At 40.5% G+C, this 19,109-nt stretch overlaps 1 protein-coding gene across 5 annotated transcripts in view; it reads left to right on the top strand.

Annotated features, from left to right (window-relative positions):
- Positions 1-16,359: 16,359 nt before the first annotated feature.
- Dpy19l2 (dpy-19 like 2) overlaps positions 16,360-19,109 on the top strand; it is a 102,805-nt gene continuing 100,055 nt past the window's right edge. For 2 of the 5 annotated variants that reach the window (XM_052755002.1, XM_052754995.1), the window contains exon 1: positions 16,361-16,984. In XM_052755002.1, coding sequence (XP_052610962.1) covers positions 16,600-16,984 — 385 coding nt within the window. In that variant the 5' untranslated portion in view covers positions 16,361-16,599. Of the gene's footprint in view, positions 16,985-19,109 lie in introns of all 5 variants that reach the window. The other 3 variants (XM_052755021.1, XM_052755015.1, XM_052755009.1) reach the window with 3 other exon arrangements.

The following is a 19,109-nucleotide window of genomic DNA, read 5'->3' as shown; positions in this document are numbered from 1 at the left end:
TTTTGGCAACTCTGGGAAATCTAACAATGATCTATTATCTATATTGTAATTTTGTCAATTGACTGAACATGTTTTTCTTTCAGTATACATTGAGTTGAGGCTGACATATTGCATTTATACAGATCCTCAGCTTGTCTAGCTGTTTCATAACAAAAGTGTCCAAATTGCCAGTGCTTTATAATGTGTCTGTTTTTAATCACTTCAAAGCTCCATTTGTTTCAGATTTGATCATTAAGATCTTTTCCCTTCTTGATATGTATTTATTTATTTATTTTTAGCCATTCTTCAATTTCTGTCACAATGAACTATCTCAGATCTATCTTGTACCTTCCTTACTAGCCTTTTCTAAAGCCTTGCCCAGGCTCCTTTTAGTGGGGAAGGGTATTAGAAACCAAATTTGGGGGGCAGATATGCTCATGGCAGCATGTTTATGAAAACAAGATCCATATCGCCAAGATGTCAATTCACAACTTCGAACAGATAGATTAAACACAATTCTACTCAAAATCCAGCAAGTGATTTATTTCTATAAATAAGTTTATTCTAAAGTTTATATAGAAAGGGTACAAGATACATAAATCCAATGCAATACTAATGGAGTCAGAGGACTAGTCATGCCTCTCTTCAAAACTTACTACAAAGGTACAGTGAAATAGACAATGTGACATTCAGTATTTTGTTGTTGTTAAAAACAACAGGACAAGGTCAAAGCAATAGGTCATCACAGCCCACCAATACAATATAAATAACTCATCTACATAATTAATCAAGGAGCAAAGATGATTCAGTGGAGAGTAATCTTTTATCATTGGTCCTGGAATAGTGTAATATCCATATGCAAAACTATGAGTTCAGACACGGACCTGACAGCTTATAAAAATTAAATCAAAATACTGTATAGGAACATTATAAAACTTTCACAAGACATCACAAGCGAAACCTCTAGGTATTTTAGCTAGGTTTCTATTGTGGTGGTAAAACAGCATGACTTAAAGTCACTTGAGGAGGAAAGGTTTATTTCATCTTACAGAGTGAAGTCCATCGTCTAGGGAACTCAGGGCAGGAACCTGGAGACAAGAACTGAAGATGAAGCCACAGAGGAAGGCTATTTATTGGCTTACTAGGTCTGTTTTCTTATAGAACCCAGAACTACCAGCCCAGGGATGGCACCACTCAATGAGTTGGGCCCTCCCTCATCAATCACTAGTCAAGAAAATGTACCACAGGCTTGTCCATAGCATAGTCTGGTGGGGTTATTTTCTCAGTTGAGATTCCCTCTTTCCAGATGACTCCAGGTTGACATGAAATTAGCCCGCCCACTTGCGGTTTTGCTTTTGTTTGTTTTAATATTTTACAATAAAACACCAAAAGTGTGATTCGTTAACCCAATAAGTCAACCTTATGCTAAAATGAAAACTTCTTGGGCTCAGGAGGAACTCAGTGGGTAAAACAGTGAATGCACAAAGTATGAAGATCAGAGTTTGCCTCTCCTGCACCCATGAAAATGCCGAGGTCATTTCATTTTCGGCATGAGGTCACCCATAATCTAATCATCAGGAGGCAGAGGTAAGATCCAGTGAGTAAGCTGGCAGCTAGACTAGCCCAACCAGAGAACTCTGAGTTCAAGTGAGAGACTATACCTCCTTATGTGAGGTGGAGAATAATGGAAAAAGACACCTTATGTTATCCTCTGGCCCCACAAGCATGTGTACAGGCATGCACATGCACCTGCATGCATACATGTGCCCATACACATGTTAACTCACAAATGCATACCAGACATATACCAGGCAAAAAATAAAAAAACTTTTTTTTTGATGATAGACAATACTAAAAGAATGAAAACAGTGGGCAAAGACCAGGACTAAATATTTTCAAAATACAAATGTGATGAAGGATTTTCATTCATAATGCAAAAGACAATTTAAAACCCAACAGAATTAAGAGAGCAACCTAATAAAATAAAGGTAAATATCTGAATACGTACACACAAATTTTGTAAGACAATATGGAAATGGAAAGTAAACATGTGGAAAGGTATGCAACGTTACATGTGACTGGTGAATCATACATTAAAAAACAAGTTAAGTAGCCCTGGACATGGGTTGCAATACCAAGTGCTGGTAACACTGGTGCAGTGTGGATACAGAGCAAAAGGAATCCCATCACTGCTGGGGGAAATAAAAATGGTCCAGACATAGTAAGTTTTCTGTTTTTGCACAGGCTAACATTCTGTTATCATATGACTATTATGCTTTTTAGCTATTACCCAGATGATCTGGTCTTGTCAGACAAAAGTTTTCACATGAATTTATAGCAGTTTTTCTTCATAATTACCAAGACTTGGGGACAACCAAGATGTCCCACACCAGGGGACTAGATGAACAGATGAAGGCACATCAATCATCTATACAACAGACTATTATTACTCAGTGATAAAAAGAAATGTTATTGGCTGAGGTATAGCTTAGTTGTCCAGTGCTGACCCATTGTGCACAAGGCCCGGGGTAGATCCTCAACAATGTGGCAAGAAAAGAGGAATTTTTTTTGTACTCTTTGGGGGCTCACTACCCAGCTCCCAAATAAATCACACATGGAGTCTTAATAAACACCCAGCCTTCCTTGACTTGTTTCTAACCAGCTTTTCTTAACTTAAATTAGCCCATCTACCTTTTGCCTCTGGGTTTTTACCTTTCTCTATTTCTGTAAATCTTCTCCTTCCTTCTCATTCCCTGTCTGGCTGTGCGGCTGGGTGGCTGGCCCCTTCTTTTCTTGCTCCATCTCTCTTGTTTTTTTCTCCTTCTATTCATTCTCTCCTCCTGCAAGCCCCACCTATCCTTTCTTCTTCCTCAATATTGGCCATTCTGCTCTTTATTAGACCAATCAGGTGTTTTAGACAGGCACAGTTACACAGCTTCACAGAGTTAAACAAATGTAGCATAAAAAAATGCAACACATCTTTGCATCATTAAACAAATGTTCCACAGCATAAACAAATTAACACATCTTAAAGTAATTTTCTACAACATTTCCCCGTTTTTGTCTAAATAAAAATGAAAGGTTTTAACTTTAACATAGTAAAGTATATACAACAGAAATAGTTGTCAAGAATTACATTTACAATATTCAGTCCATTTTTATCTAGCAAATTTAGAGAAAATACTCCTTATCTATCTTACCTTAGTGAGTCCAAAGTTTTATACCTAATTTACTTTCTATCATAATTAAGGAAAACTGCAACTGTTACTATCTAGACTTCAACTCCATCTAAGACCCCAGAAGGATATAATATTGCTTGAGTAAAGAGGAATTGTATTGCAAGCAACTTCCAAAACTCTAGAAATGACAGAAACATTTGTCTGCCTGGACAGTCACCCAAAGTTCCTCTGCAGTGTTGGGGCATCCATCCTACAGGCCTAGAGTATCTGGCAGACATTTCAATGAAGCAGGAAATTTGAAGGACTGTCTGGCCTTATATTGGCAAAGTTTGTCAGTTGCTTTCCTCTGTGTCCTGTAGAATGTCTGGCATACTCTTCTGTGAAGCAGGAACCCTGAAAGACCGTCCCATCTTGTTTTGACAAAGTTTATCAGTAACTTTTCTGTGGGTCCTGCATGTCCAGTTTATAGAGCATACTGTCAAGCAGTCAAGGCAAAAACAGTTTAAACATGCCTAACATATCTATAAATTTGATTGTTAGAGATGACTAACCTGTGCTTCATGATCATCCTAAATAGTTTATAATAATAGCTTTCATAAACTAGAACTTTACCTTACATTTTTAAATGAACTTCAGAGGTACAACACCTTAAATAAGAGCAGAAACATGTACAGTGTAACAAAAATAACTTTAAATTTGTATCAATGTACTATATTTTCCTAAATGATAGCAAACATCCATAACCCAATAAATAACCATAGACCACCTATACCCCTCAACTCCTGGGAATGTGGGCATCATTTTTCTCTAGACTGCTTCCTGTTGTCTGTGAGTGAAGGCATTTTTAGGGTCCAGAGAGAAGATTTGGGATATGGCCAAGTCCTGGGAAGACCAGCTATGACTTTTGTTGATAGATATCTCCTGTCAAGATTGAGAAGGTCTCCCCTGGTCATACCTTATTCACATTATTTCTGAAGGAATCCATAGCCTCTCACCTCCTGTGGGAACAAAACTCCAAAATATTTTTTTATTTCCACTTGACAAATATGTTTTTGACACCTTTTTAAAAGTTAAGACAGCCCTAAAGTATCTAGGTTGGTTCAATTTTGCAGTCCTGTTCACAAGTCAATGTCTCCTAGCAGCTATCTTTTGCCCATCAGCATCAAAAAATTCAAAATCCACACAATACTATACAAGATCCAGATTCCCTGAATATTTTCCATCTTTATATGACTTTTTCTTTTATATTAATTTTACTGTCTTTTTAAAGACTTTATTTTATTTTTTAAACTATTTCTCTTTCCATAACTGCCTATACCTACTTTCTTTTCTTTTTTTTAAGCCTACACACATTGGAAAACATGCTGTAACTTGTTTAGAGGTTTTTCTGTCTGGACATCTTTTATGGCATATTTCTAGTCTTTTTTGACAGTGTGAGCAAACTTTAAACTGCTAGGCTACACCTGAATCCTCCATGTGGCTCTTGGCTGGCTCTGCCTGCTCTCAGATCATGAGAGCCAAGCCTAAAGCTCACAGTCTGGCCAGGGGTGAGTCCAGGAACTGCCTTCCTGGAGTTCTAGAATGCTGATGTTTGCATTGTGGCAGTCGTTTTTACTTAACTCTTTGTTCCTGCTCAACATATTGGTTGCTCAAGGGCTCACCAGAAGGCAGAAACTCTTAAAGGAGTCGTATCCTTTTTTTTTTTTTTTTTTTTTTTTTTTTTTTTTTTTAAACAGCTTTCTCAGGTCCTACATGGAAATTTGAGAGACCCACATTGGTATGCCAAAATGTAGTTATTGTTTTTTGTTTTGTTTTGTTTTTTGTGTTTTTTGTTTTGTTTCATTTTGTTTTGTTGTTGCTCTTTTACTCTTTGAGGGGGAGAGCCCACCACCCAGCTCCCAAATAAATCACACATGGAGTCTTATTCTTACTTATAAATGCCCAGCCTTAGCTTGACTTGTTTCTAGCCAAGCTTTTCTTAACTTAAATTATCCCATCTACCTTTTGCCTCTGGGCTTTTACTTTTCTCTATTTCTGTATATCTTTTCTTTCCTTCTTATTCTGTGTCTAGTTGTGTGCCTGGGTGGCTGGCCCCTTCTTTTCTTGCTCCTTCTCTCTTGCTTTTTCACCTTCTATTTATTTTCTCTTCCTGCCAGCCCCACCTAGCCTTTCTTCTGCCTCACTATTGGCTGTTCAGCTCTTTAATAGACCAATTAGGTGTTTTAGACAAGGATAGTAACACAGCTTCACAGAGTTAAACAAATGCAACATAAAAGAATGCAACACATCTTTGCATCATTAAACAAATGTTCCACAGCATAAACAAATGTAACATGTCTTAAAATAATATTCTACGCCGGGCGATGATGGCGCACGCCTTTAATCCCAGCACTTGGGAGGCAGAGCCAGGTGGATCTCTGTGAGTTCGAGGCCAGCCTGGTCTCCAAAGCGAGTACCAGGAAAGGCACAAAGCTACACAGAGAAACCCTGTCTTGAAAAACCAAAAAAAAAAAAAAAAAAAAAAGAAAATAATATTCTACAACAGAGGAACTAAGAGAAAAAGAGAAAGAGAAAGAGAGGAAGAGAAGAATTAGAGGAGGAGAGGCACTGTCAAGCTGTGAGAAGATGCAGAGGAATGGAAAATGCTTATTGCTAAGTGAAAAGGATATTGAGAAAGGGTTACACACTGCACAGTTCCAGCCCTGTAACACAAGATACTCTAGAAAAAGCAAAATTACTAACAATGTAGTCATATCAATGCCTTCTGGTTTGTTTGTTTGTTTGTTTGTTTGTTTGTTTTGGAGGTGGGGTGAACAGATAGAGTTGAGAAGAATGTTAGAGAGCCAAACAATTCTGATATGATAATTTAATGATGAGTCTAAAAAATTATGCATTCGTCAAAATGTATGGGACCAGACAAATCTAAGAATTAACTGTAATGCAAACTAGAGACTAGTTACTGAGAGTGCAACTATATTGACTCATCAATTACAACACCAGGACCACACTAATCCAAGATGTTTATAACAGGGGACTCTATGTGGGAGGCTGAGAAAAAATGAGATATGGGAACTCTGCTTCTGAAAAATTTTCCTGTAAACCTGAAACTTTTCTAAAAAATAAAATCTGTTGGCAAGAAAATAGCACAATGTCACTGCCTGCCACTAGGAGATGTGTGCACACAAGGGTCGGATAATAACAGGCTTTAGCAAGGATGTGGACAAGCAGCACCACCCCTTCATACATTGATTGTGAGCACGGAAAATGACACGGCCCATTTGGAAAATACCTGGCTGGTCCTGCAAAGACAAACCATGAATTTATCTGGTGACTCCGCAATCCCTGACCCAGGAGCTTAATTCATAACAGTCAAAATGGGAAAATATAAATGTCCACCAAGGATGAGTACGTAGATAAAATGCCATGCACCCAGACAATGGAATAAGGAAAACAGTACAGCATGGAGGGACCTTGGAAACATGATGCCAAGTGACACAAGCCAGCCAGGAGTGACTATACATTGCATAATCCCATTTATATGAAAATGTCCAGCACAGGAGTGTCTGAAGAGAAAGAAGGCAGAGAGGAGAAAGAAATGGAAAGAATCGCTAATGGGTATGGGATTTATGTCAATCATAGTAAAATGTGGACTGAGAGAATGGTGCTTGTCATACAGATGTGAGTATACTAACATATTGGATTATATAATTGAGGCATGTATGTTATGCTGAAATTATTTGTCATGAAAGTCATTGTTGCTCTCTCTCTCACACATACACACAAGCAGTATACCTACCTCTGTTTTAATTCTGTAGGTTTAATTTGTCCACTTTCAAAACTTTTGAGTGTCATGCAAGTCTTATCTACTTGGAATTAAGGGGAGTTCCCAAGAATATTCTTCCCACGTCATTTTTCTTTAAATAGAAGATATTTCTGTTGTCTCACATCTTTGAGACCTTGGTTATCAATTTATATCACTTTATTTTCATCTCCTCTTTCCTCCCCAGAGAAAAGCCATAGTTGATTTTTGGATTCCCCAGAAGAAAATTATTCCAAACTTTGGAATAATAATATAATTATTGCTACCCTTCACAAGACCTTTACAGTATGTAAGACTTTATGTGCAGTAACTCTGTGAGGTAGATGAATCATGTGTCTTAGAGAGATTTACTCTGATATGGAGATGTCAATTCCATCTGTACTCAAAACTAAGATACTCTATATTCCTTTAAACAAATGTTCCTAATCTGTTTACTCTCTTTGTTCATTTTTCTGTTGTTACAACAAAGTATCTGAGTGTGGGCAGCTTGTACACAAAGAAGGTTTGGCACAGTTTTGGTGACTGCAATGTACAAACACCATGGAGTTGGCATCTGGATAAGTTCCACTGGACTATCACGGCATGGCAGACAAGTGGAAACAGAGACAGCCATGTGCAAAAGAGATTCAAGAAGTCATATTTTCCTTGATGTTTCTGAACCAGGTACACATGCTTCTTTAAGAATATGAAAGCTGGGGCTGGGACGATGGTTCAGTGGTTTAAGCACTTTAAAGTTAAATATTTTTTTGGGGGGGATGAGCAATATCTTTACGGGAGATGAACTCTGGTATCCCAAACAGGGGTCTGGTGGCCTTGACCTGTAGTGGTTAATTTGGATTGTCAACCTGACCGTATTAAGAGTATTATCGCCGGGCGGTGGTGGCGCACGCCTTTAATCCCAGCACTCGGGAGGCAGAGCCAGGCGGATCTCTGTGAGTTCGAGGCCAGCCTGGACTACCAAGTGAGTTCCAGGAAAGGCGCAAAGCTACACAGAGAAACCCTGTCTCGAAAAAAAAAAAACAAAAAAAAAAAAAAAAAAAAAAAAAAAGAGTATTATCAAGGCACACTACTAGATGTTGTCTGTGAGGGCATTTCCAGAAAGGATTAACCAAAGGAGGAAGACAGGCACCAGTTCAAGATTTGGGGTCCAGCTACGCACCTCACTCTCCTTTCTGTTTATTGGTACTGATGCTAGCAAGCAACCACTACTTGCTCTGGGAGCTGCAGAGATACTTATCATTAGTCTTTCGCTGTACAACATCTCCTCAAATTGAGAGCCAAAGTGAGTCTCTACTTCTCTGAGTTCAGAGAGGTGTTCTGGAAACCTCTTAGTACCTCCTCAGAGACCACACACAGGTGTTTTGTCAAGCACATGAGTGCAAAGACAATTTTTTGTAGGGGCAATGTGTGGAAGGAAATCTTTTATGTAAAAACAGACCAATTTGAATTACCTAGAAAAAATAGCCTTCCAGAAATACACACATTCCAACATCAAAGTACATAGCTGAGACAGGGGGATCTCAGGTTCAAGCCAAGCTAAGCTGCATGGCAAGACATTTTTGATACAAAAATTGTAACACTTCACTAAGCAAGGAGATTGATTTTATCTTTGACATTGTAGGCGATGTCTTACAGTGGGATAATTGAACAAGATGACTAAATGTTACTGCCCTAGAATTTTGGAGTGAGATTCAAATATAGGTCACATCATTGTGAGGTACTAAGAACTTTGTCATTATCTTTATGAATAACTAATTCTGAAATGTCAAAGTCCTTTTCTGCATTTAATGAGATGACCATGCAGTTTTGTCTTCCAGTCTGTTTATGTTGTATATTATGTTTATTGATTTACACATGTTTAACAATCTCTACATCCCTGATCATGGTAGATAACTTAAAAAATAATTTATTTATTTATGTTTTATTTTATGTGCATTGATGTTTTGCCTGCATGTATGTCTTCTGTGAGAGTGTCAGATCTTGGAGTTATAGACAGTTGTTTGCTGCCATGTGTGTGCTGGGACATGAACCCAGGTCTTTTGGAAGAACAATCAGTGCTCTTAACCTCTGAGCCATTTCTCCAGCCCAGTGGATAACTTTTTAAATTTATAAATTTATTTATGTAATGTATATGACCATTCATCTGCATGTAGTGTATGTCTGTGCATCACATGCATTCAGCGCCCAAGGAGGGCAGAAAGGATGTTTGATCCTCTGGAACTGTAGTTATAGATGATTGTGTGCTGCCATATGGATGCTGGAAACCTACCCTAGGTCCTCTAGAAGAGCAGTCAATGCTAACCTCTGAGCCATCTCTCCAGCCCCATAGTAGGAAATATTTTTGATGTGTTTTTTAAATTCAGTTTGCAAGTATTTTATTGAGAATGTTTACATCTATGTTCATAAAGGATATTGATCTATAATTTTTTTCTTGAGTCTTTATATAGCTTTGGTATTAGGATAATTGTGGCTTCACAAGAAGAATTAGGAAATGTTATTTCAGTTTCTATTTTACAGAATACTATGAGGAGTGTTGGCATTAGTTCTTTGTTTAAGCTCTGGTAAAAGGTCTGGTACAATTCTGTGCTGAATAGATTTGATCCTGGGTTTTTTTGGTTGGGAGGTTTAATTCAATTCAATTAAAATTTGTGTATATAGGTGTTTGCCTTCATGTATGTCTGCACACCATGTGTGTTCCTGGTTCCCACAGAGGCCAGAAGAGGGCATCAGGTCTCCTGGAACTGGAGTTACAGACAGTTGTGAGCTGCCATCTGGGTACTGGGAATCAAACCCTAATCCTCTGGAAGAATAGCCAATTGTTCTAAACAACTGAATGACCTCTCCAGGTCCTGGATGGGAGATACTCAATTGTTGCTTCTATTTTATTAGGGATCATGAGTTAGTTTAAATTGTTTATTTAACCATGATTTAACTTTGGTAGGTCATATTTACCAAGATATTCATCCATTTCTTTTAGGTTTTCTAGTTTGGCCAAATATCAAGTAACTATGTATGATTGATGCCTGGTGGGAACAGAGTGCCATTGGATATGTCAAAAACACTCCAGGGCAGGCTGCATGCACAGGGGTAGTTGGCTAATGCAAAATGGAAATTTTGTGGGCTTTCTTTTCTTATTGTTTTGTTCTGTTTCCTCTTAGGTTTATTTATTTATCTATCTATTTATTTATTTGTTCATTCATTCATTCATTCATTTATTTGTTATTTTATTTGTTCTGAGAGAGAGAGAAAGAAAATGTAGTTGGATGGGTAAGGAGATAGAGAGAATCTGGGAAGACTGGAGCAAGACAAATAATATGATTGAATGCTGTAGATACAGCTCTGTATGCTGTGAATGTGTTGCTCTGATTGATTGATAAATAAAATGCTGATTGGCTAGTAGCCAGGCAGGAAGTATAGTATAGGCAGAATAAGGAGAGAGGAAAATTCTAGGAAGAAGAAGGCTGAGTCAGGAGTCACCAGGCAGACCCAGAGGAAGCAAGATGTAAAGTACATAAGCCACAAGCCACATGGCAACTTATAGATTAATAGAAATGGGTTAATTTAAGATGTAAGAACTAGATAGGAAGAAGCCTGACACAGCCATACAGTTTATAAGTAATATAAATCTCTTTGTGTTTATTTGAGTCTGAGTGGCTGTGGGTCCCAGCGGGACTAAAGAAATACCAGCTACAATTGAATATATTGTATGAAAAATTAAAAAAAAATTTAAAAATGTAACTGAAAAAGAAAAAGTACCTTAACATACAAGAAACTGTGAAATAGCATGAACAAGATTTCACCTTTCTTTCATAAGACATTTAATTAAAATAAAATCAGTTGTTTTAAATGATCGATCGTGAGTGGAAAGTTTATAAAAGTTACAGAACTGTGATGATTGAACTGTTCACATATCTTGCTTCGTATAACCAGGGTAGATGTAGATGGCATTTAACTGCTTAGCTTTGTGCTTGTGTATTTGTTTAAAGTTAAAAAACATACATTGAACTTAACAGCAAAAAGGAGGCTCTCAATGAAACAAAATGAAGTCATTTTTATTTGGGAGACTAAGCACTTTACACAAAAATGTGTTTATTAGTTAGATGTATGAAATATGCAGTGAAATTGCCTTTATTTGGTTTTTCATTTGGAGTTTCTCTAAATTTCACATTTAGTGCACAGATCTATTACATGTAGTTTTCTTTTTTTCAAGTGCATTTTTCCAGGCAGGACAGCATATGTGTCTAACCCCAGGACTTGGGAGACAGAGTCAGGAGTGTTACCAATAGGTCTAAGGTGACCTGGAAGCAGTTGTTTAGACAAGTACTTAGAAATCTTGGCTTCATTTTATTTTAAAACCACTTTAAAATGCTTTATAGGTCATTATTGCCATCTGCTGGCTACACAGCTTAGTTGCATTTTTCATGAAAAACAACTCTCTCACCGATCACTTTATTCATAACACCTAGGAAATGGAAACAAACCTAAATGTCCTTCAACTGAAGAACTGGTAATGAAAATGTGGTACATATATACTACGGAATAGTATTCACCTGTAAAGAGAAATTAAATCTTGAAATTTTCAGATAAACAGATGGGACTAGAAAATATCTGAGGCTTATGGCTCCAAATTTCTGGATGTGAGTACATATATATATATACCCTGGAGTAACTACAGAAACCAAAAAAGCAAAAAAGGGATATTGCTGGGGCAATTGGTTGAGAGAACCATAGAAAGGAAATAACAGGCTGCCAGTGATCTGATGGGGGAAACTGGGAAATGGGGGGGGCTGTAATTAGAGATGGGGAAAGTAAATATAGAAGGAGAGAAGAGGGTAAAAGTAAACAGTAACACTACCCTAAAATGTCATAAGGAATCATACTATAACTGTCTACCTAAAATTCCTATAACACATGTAAGTTTGTGCATAAATACACATAATATAGTTTAAATGAAAATTATCTACCTGGGCTGACAATGCTCTCTCCAAAGGTCAAAGACCATCTAACAAAAAACCCAAACAGCTGGTATGAGAAACCCTCTTTTGAGTTGTTGGTCAGGAGAATACAAAACTTTACAGGCTATTGCTATTGCCTTTGGTTGTTTCCCAAAGGTGGAAAGTAAGTCCCTATTGCTGATGACACCAGGCACTTCAGAGACCCCAGAACTGGAAATGACCCAAATGCCTCCTCCCTGAGGACCAGCTTTCAAGGTGCCATGCAAGCTTTCAAAGGAGGGAAATAACCAACAATGTTGATGCCCAGCTATGATGCTCATGAACCACAACAATGACCAGCATGGCACAGTAACCTTAAGCGTACAGTAGTGGTACACATACCTTCATGGTAAACAGCTACTCTCTAATGGAACCGAAGACTCACTGGTAACGGAAACTTAGCCGACTACCCAGGGCTAGTGAAGTCATGGATCTTGGAGGTGAACCTACAGTCGCTACTTTACTAAACCAGCATAATTCCTGACTACATTCGAAATACCTGTCCTTATAACCACAGAGAAGAGTAATCCTCACCCCTCATTAAGGAAACTTCACTTTGCAACAGATAGAGACCATTACAGGAAACTCCAAACAATCAAAGCCAAGAGTTGTGGAGCTCAGTCCTAACTGATACATCTGCAAAACAACTCCCTGACCTAAGGACCAGGAATCGTGGGAGAGAGGGCAGAAAGACTGTAAGAGCCAGAGGATCAGGGAATTTGCTGTGAGCAGCTGCTCCTCTCAAGTCTCACCAACAAAACTGATTAAGCATGAGCTGAACAGGAACAACAATAGACATGGCCAAGTGGACAGGGAAAGCCCAAGAGGCCTCAATGCTACACAAAGAGCTGCAGTCAACTAAAGAAGGTAGACAGTGGCAGAAATATTCTTCTGGTTGTCTAACACCAAGCTGTCAGCCCTGAAAACACACGTAACATTACACAGACTGCGCAGGTTGTAGTTCTATATTTGGGAACATACATGTAAGTACATATATGCATATGTTAAGTAGCAAAAAATAATTTAAAAAGAGGCCATAAATCTCTTTCTCTTTTTTAAAAAATTATTTATTTTTGTGTCCTGTCCCCTGGTGTTGCTTGGATTCTAACAGCTCCCTCAGGGGAGGGGGTGAGAAGCCATGGCATCAATGACACAGACACCAGAAGTCTGTTGAAGGCAAGTAACGAACTCCTTTATTCAATAACAGGGAAGGCCTTACATACCCTCCTTCCAGTGCCCAGTCTGTGTGGTTGTCCCTCATTGGCTGGGCACAATCAGGAACTCTGACATTGATCAGGAACTTTGACAGTGACTGTTGCGAGGTCCTCAGCAGACTTGGCATGATCGACCAGGACCTCTGACAGTGACTAGGAACTCTGACAGCTCCTGTTGCTAGGCCCTCAGGCAGACTACAGGTTGGTTCTTAAGGAGTATGTTATGTGGATGTCTTGGCAACTGGTCTGAGTCAATTTCCTTGACCCTATGAGCCTGTCCTACTACACCCTCAAACTGGAGTTACAGATGGCTGTGAGCCATCATGCGGTTACTGGGTGCTGGACTCAGGTCCTCTTCAAGAATGCTCTCTCTGAGGCATCTCTCTAGCCCCTCCACCCTCTCCCCCCCACCCACCCCCACCCTGCAAGCCATGCATTTAAAGAGAGCAAGAAGAGTGTCTTAGGGTTTTTATTGCTGAGAAGAGACACCATGACCATGGCTGCTCTTACAAAGGATAACATTTGCGGGTGGCTTGCTTACAACTTCAGAGGTTCAGTCCATTATCATCATGGTGGGGAGCATGGTGGCATACGGGCAGAAGTGGTGCTAGAGCTGAGAGTCTTACATCTTGCAGGTAACAGGAAATCAACTGAGACACTAGGTGGCATTCTGAGCACAGGAAACCTCAAAATCCACCCCCATAGTGACATACCTTTCTCCAACAAGGCCATACCCCCTCCAATAAAGCCACACCTCCTAATAGTGTCACTCCTATGAGACTATGGGGACCAATTGCATGCGAACTACCAGGGATTGGGAGGTTTCGGAGGGAGGAAAGGGATGAAGAAAATGTGATTGTATTATAATTTCACAAAACATTTAAAAATTGATTTAACCAAAAAAGGGGGGGCAGAAGGGGGGAACAGAGGCAGGTTTTAGATATATAATTGGATAAGCTCCTTTATGTAAGAGAGATTATCTTCTAAAACATGGGTGTGGTATTTGAATGAGAATGGCCTCTAAAGGCTCATATGTTTGAATGCTTGTTCCCAGTTGGTGGAACTGTTTGGGAAAGATTAGGCGGTATGGCTTTGTTGGTGGATGCGTGTCAGTGGGGGTGGGCTTTGACATTTCAAAAGCCCATGCCATCCAATTGGCTTTATCTCTGCCTTGTGGTTATTGTCTCTTGCTTTCTCTTGCGTTGCCTTACTCATAGTGTTTTGTCAAGGTAATAGAAAAGTAACCAAGACAGAAGTTGGCACCAAGGAGTGGCATATTGATGTGGCAGGACTAACCATGCTGTTTTTTGGAAATATGTGTGGGTGATTTGGGGACTTTGGACCACGAAAGTAGTTAAATTCTGTGAGTTGAGCTTAGCAGGCCAATCTAGTAGGATCTTGGAAGGCAATAGTTCTGGGAACAATGTGAACTGTGGAGGTCCATTCAATTCAAGAGGTTTCAGAGAGGAACAATATTAGCAACTGGGCTAGTCTATTCTTTTGAAAATTTGAGGAAGAATGTGGCCAATTTTCTCCCTTGTTCTAAGAATTTACCAGAGGTTAAATTGAAGCGTCTTGGTAATTTCAGGACAGTTCTTCAGGTGAGGCTCTCTATTCAAGTGACAAGTTGACACTTAAAAGCTAACATAATATTACACATCGGATTGGATTCAGAAAACACATCGTGCTTATTTTTCTTTTAGCACTGTATCTTGTTTTTCATTATCACGAACTATTCACTCAAAATGAATTAATGGCCCCAATACTGCATGGCATAAGTAATTCTGTAACTTGGCATTTGATGTTGAGACTATTTCTAATTTTCATTGACAATAAATAATAGAAGAATGAATATCCATATGAAAGATTATTTTTAAGGGTGAGAGCGACTAGATTTTACTTGTAAGGGATGAGCCACAGGTAAGAACACGCCTCTACAGGCAGTTGGAAAGAAACTACGGGGGAAAATTGCCAAGAAAGGAAGGGGTAACCCCTACACTCCCTTTGTTACTGCAAAATGCAGAATTAAAATGTGCACCTTAAAATAAGATGCTTCATTTTGACTCTGTGTATTCACTTAAGAATAGATTTTTGTCAGCTGAATATGGTGGCAAAACTCGTAGCATCAGGATTAGGGAGGCCAAAAAAGGAAGGAGTTCAAGGCCAACCTGGACTACATAGTAAGACGTCTCAAATACACGTGTGTGTGTGTGTGTGTGTGGTGTGTGTGTGTGTGTTTGCCAAACAATAATCAACAATATCTTGTATTTTAAACTCAAAATTGGCCAGACAAAATTTACAGCCTGTTAAAGTATGAGCAAAGTACTATATTCCTGGTCCTCTACTTCCTATGCCTTGAGTAACAAAACATCTTGAACAACAAACAATACTAGGGATGCAGAAATGCCTCTTGGGAAAAAAAATCTTATACAACACGAAATTAGCAGCAGCACTTACTTGTTTCACAGGTATTGGATTTAAATTAGTGGACAGATGAATAGAACCACCAGTGTGCGCTCTAGATGTTAAGTGAAGGCATAATTAACGTGGACTAGAGAAAGGGGTTGAGGTCAGAAGACAGCATTTAAATGGGCAGGAGAAAAGGCTGGGTAAACCATGGGATGGTGTGTGTGTGTGTGTGTGTGTGTGTGTGTGTGTGTGTGTGTGTGTGTGTGTACCTCACTCGCAGCCACCGGAAGATCTGTGTCCTGGGAAGTGGAAATTAAAGTTGGAATGGTAGATTGGGAAATATTACTGAAAGTATTGACGAGTAAACTATCGAGTTTCAGCTCTAGGGGAGATGGGGGAACCATGAGCATTTCCAAGCAGTGTTCTTCCATGAAGATGAACTTAGACAACACCATGGTGTTTGTGGTTGTTGGGAGTTCAGTGAAGTCCTAAAATGGATGAGTGAAGTGGTGTGGACTCCAGCCATACAGACTGAAGTTAAGACCTGGAACGTGGAGGTGACCTCTTTAGTGCTGTAGAGATACTATGAGGCCAAGACTGCCTTTCTCTGGTCCAGGGTGGCTTCTGGTTTAGGGAGGCCGTTGAATGTGCTGAGCCCAACCCTTCTCTGGGCTAGGATCCGAGCAACTTCCTTGGAACAGACCATGTTACTTAAAGAATGAACTAATGAACGCTGTTCTGCAGGGGTAAACCGAAGTGAACTCCAAGGCCCAGGCCCTGGGGCAGGTTATGCCACTAGCAAGTCGGTGCGCGCGGGCTGCACGCGGAGAGCGCAAGGCTGCCTGGACCGCACGCTCGCCATCCTTGTTTCCCGGTCGCCATGACGACGAGGCTGCCCGCAACGGCGGCGGGGGCTGGTCGTTGAGGTTGCCAGGTGAGTGCGGCCCCCGGACCTTGTCCTGTGGTGACCCAGCTCCATCCACCTGAACACGGACTATGAGAAGATGGTGGGGCCGACGAGGAGTAAGCTCAGGGAATCGGGCCCCGACGCGCCGCAGTCCTCCCGCAGCGCGCAAGCCAGGCGGAGGCGGAGCGCCGGGGCGGTGGAGCCCCCGCTGGAGGGCGGAGCGCCGCCGCCGGAGAAGCCCAAGCGGTCGCTGCTGCAGCCTTTCGTCCTCGGCGGCAGGAACCTGCCCGGGGGCGCCCGCAACTATGCGCAGCGGAGGATCCGAAATCTGAACGCGCAAAATTACTTTCAGCTGGAAGAGGCCACCAAGACCCTTCTTCTCGGTCGCTTCCAATTTCTCCACAGTCTCCTGGACCAGCTCCGCGAAAAGGTGCAGACATTGCAGCTGCATCGCTTCTCCCACAGGACCCTCTTTGGCGTAGGTGAGCAGAGCCTGTTCAGAGGGCTCCACCCTGGGCCAGGCAGGATTGCCTCCCATCCTAGAGTCTTGAAAGGGTTTACTTGGGTTCTTGAGAATTCGTTCACCAGTGTTTGGGGTGTTGGAAGATTTGATGGTGAGATCTGAGAATCACCAGGAATTCTCAGCCTTCTACTTCCTGTTTTAAACTATTTTGTGGTTTTCCGACTTAGTGGTCACCTGCTTGCCAACAAAAAGTTACCCTATCAGAACAGCCAATTAACTCAGTGTGAAAGTGGTTGGCTACCTCTGGATAGAGTTGTGTTCCTTTGTATTTTAAATAAAAGTTTCTTAGCTGGGATCACTCATGGAGGAGGAAGGAGGGGAGTAAACGGTGTATTACCCCTGCTGACACCCACTTGCTCCCACCCTGATGAGCTTTAACAGTCGCAGCCTAGGAGTTTTTCCATGTAAGCGCTTCCTCCATTTATACCTCTAATTTTCTGTAGCTTCTGAGGTAACTTAAATGTTGCTGCTGTCTGGTATTTGAGCCGAGAGAGCCTTGGCAGACTAGCTGCCGTTATAAACGGAGACATAAACACCCCAATACATATTATTGTCGCCTCTTCCCCTCATACGCTATTTGGCTGCTGAGGTAAAAATGAGTTGTCACATTGAAGTGCTAACAATAATTGAGGAAGAACTGAACTTCGTATTTAGATTTGCATCTGCCGTCTATGCCAACAGACCCACGCCACATCCATAGTCAACAAGGGCTGTTTTCTCAAATCCAAGCTCTGGTGTGCAGAGTTGTGGCACCTGTTTTCCCGTGAGTGGCTAAGGAAACCATGGCTGGCTTTATTAACTGAATAATGACTTTATTAACTTCATTAGCTGGCTTTATTCACTGAGCTCAGGAGAGACAGCCAATACTCCAGAATGGAAGTAGATTGTAGAGCAGAGAGGACTTCTAGAAAATGGTGGGACTTGAGTTCTAGCAAAGGGCTATACAGCTGTGTGGAGCTGAGAAGTGTGTGTGTGTGTGTGTGTGTGTGTGTGTGTGTGTGTGTGATGCCGATGCTGACAGAATGGCAGGAGCCCAGTCTTGACAGTAAGACAGAATGGCACGAGAACAAGGTTAGAATGAAAGGAGAGACGTGAAGAGCAGGAGGATGCTGTAGGGAGATGCTTCGTAGAGTTCAACTCAGCAACGGCTGTGAGGCGTCTTATTCTCTGTGTGAAGGCACAGACTTGCTGTGGGATGTTCTGTATGGCAAATGTGTTGCTGATTAGTCATTAAATAAAACACTGATTGGCCATTGGCTAGGCAGGAAGTGTAGGCGGGACAAGGAGGAGAATAAAGCTGGGAAGTGGAAGGCTGAGTCAGAGAGACACTGCCAGCCGCCACGATGAGAAACAGCATGTGAAGATGCCGGTAAGCCACGAGCCATGTGGCAAGGTATAGATGAATAGAAATGGATTAATTTAAGCTGTAAGAACAGTTAGCAAGAAGCCTGCCACGGCCATACAGTTTGTAAGCAAAATAAGTCTCTGTGTTTACTTGGTCGGGTTTGAAAGGCTGTGGGACTGGCAGGTGAGAGAGATTTGTCCTGACTGTGGGCCAGGCAGGAAAACTCTACCTACACAGACTCTTTTCTTTGTTTTTGAAATGATTATTTATTTTTTAAGATGATAAAATTTCATCACTCGTTCCCCCTTTCCTCTCCTCACATCCTCTTGTGCATCCCCTTGCTCTCCTAAAAATTCATGGTCTCCTTTTCTTTAAATGTTGTTATACACACACACACACACACACACACACACACACACACACACACACACACACATTCCTAAGTACATAAATACAACCTGCACGGTTCATATAATGTTACTTGTATGTGTATGTTTTCAGAGCTGACCATTTATTACTGGATAACAAGTTGGTGTACTGTTCCTTGGGAAGACTGTTCCTTTAAATATTCTTTATGAATAACAAAGTGTTCACTTTATAAATGATGTTTTATATATATATATATATATATATATATATATATATATATATATATATTTAAAACATGAATTGCTCACGTTAAAGGGAACAATTCCACGGCATTTGGTAGCTATGTGACATTGGCACTGAATGTTTCCCC

Source organism: Peromyscus californicus, unplaced genomic scaffold (assembly GCF_007827085.1).
Source record: "Peromyscus californicus insignis strain IS unplaced genomic scaffold, ASM782708v3 Scaffold_11__1_contigs__length_118956290, whole genome shotgun sequence".
Classification (NCBI taxonomy): domain Eukaryota; kingdom Metazoa; phylum Chordata; class Mammalia; order Rodentia; family Cricetidae; genus Peromyscus; species Peromyscus californicus.
The sequence above is the reverse complement of the archived record's forward strand: the minus strand, read 5'-3'. Positions and strand labels throughout refer to the sequence as shown.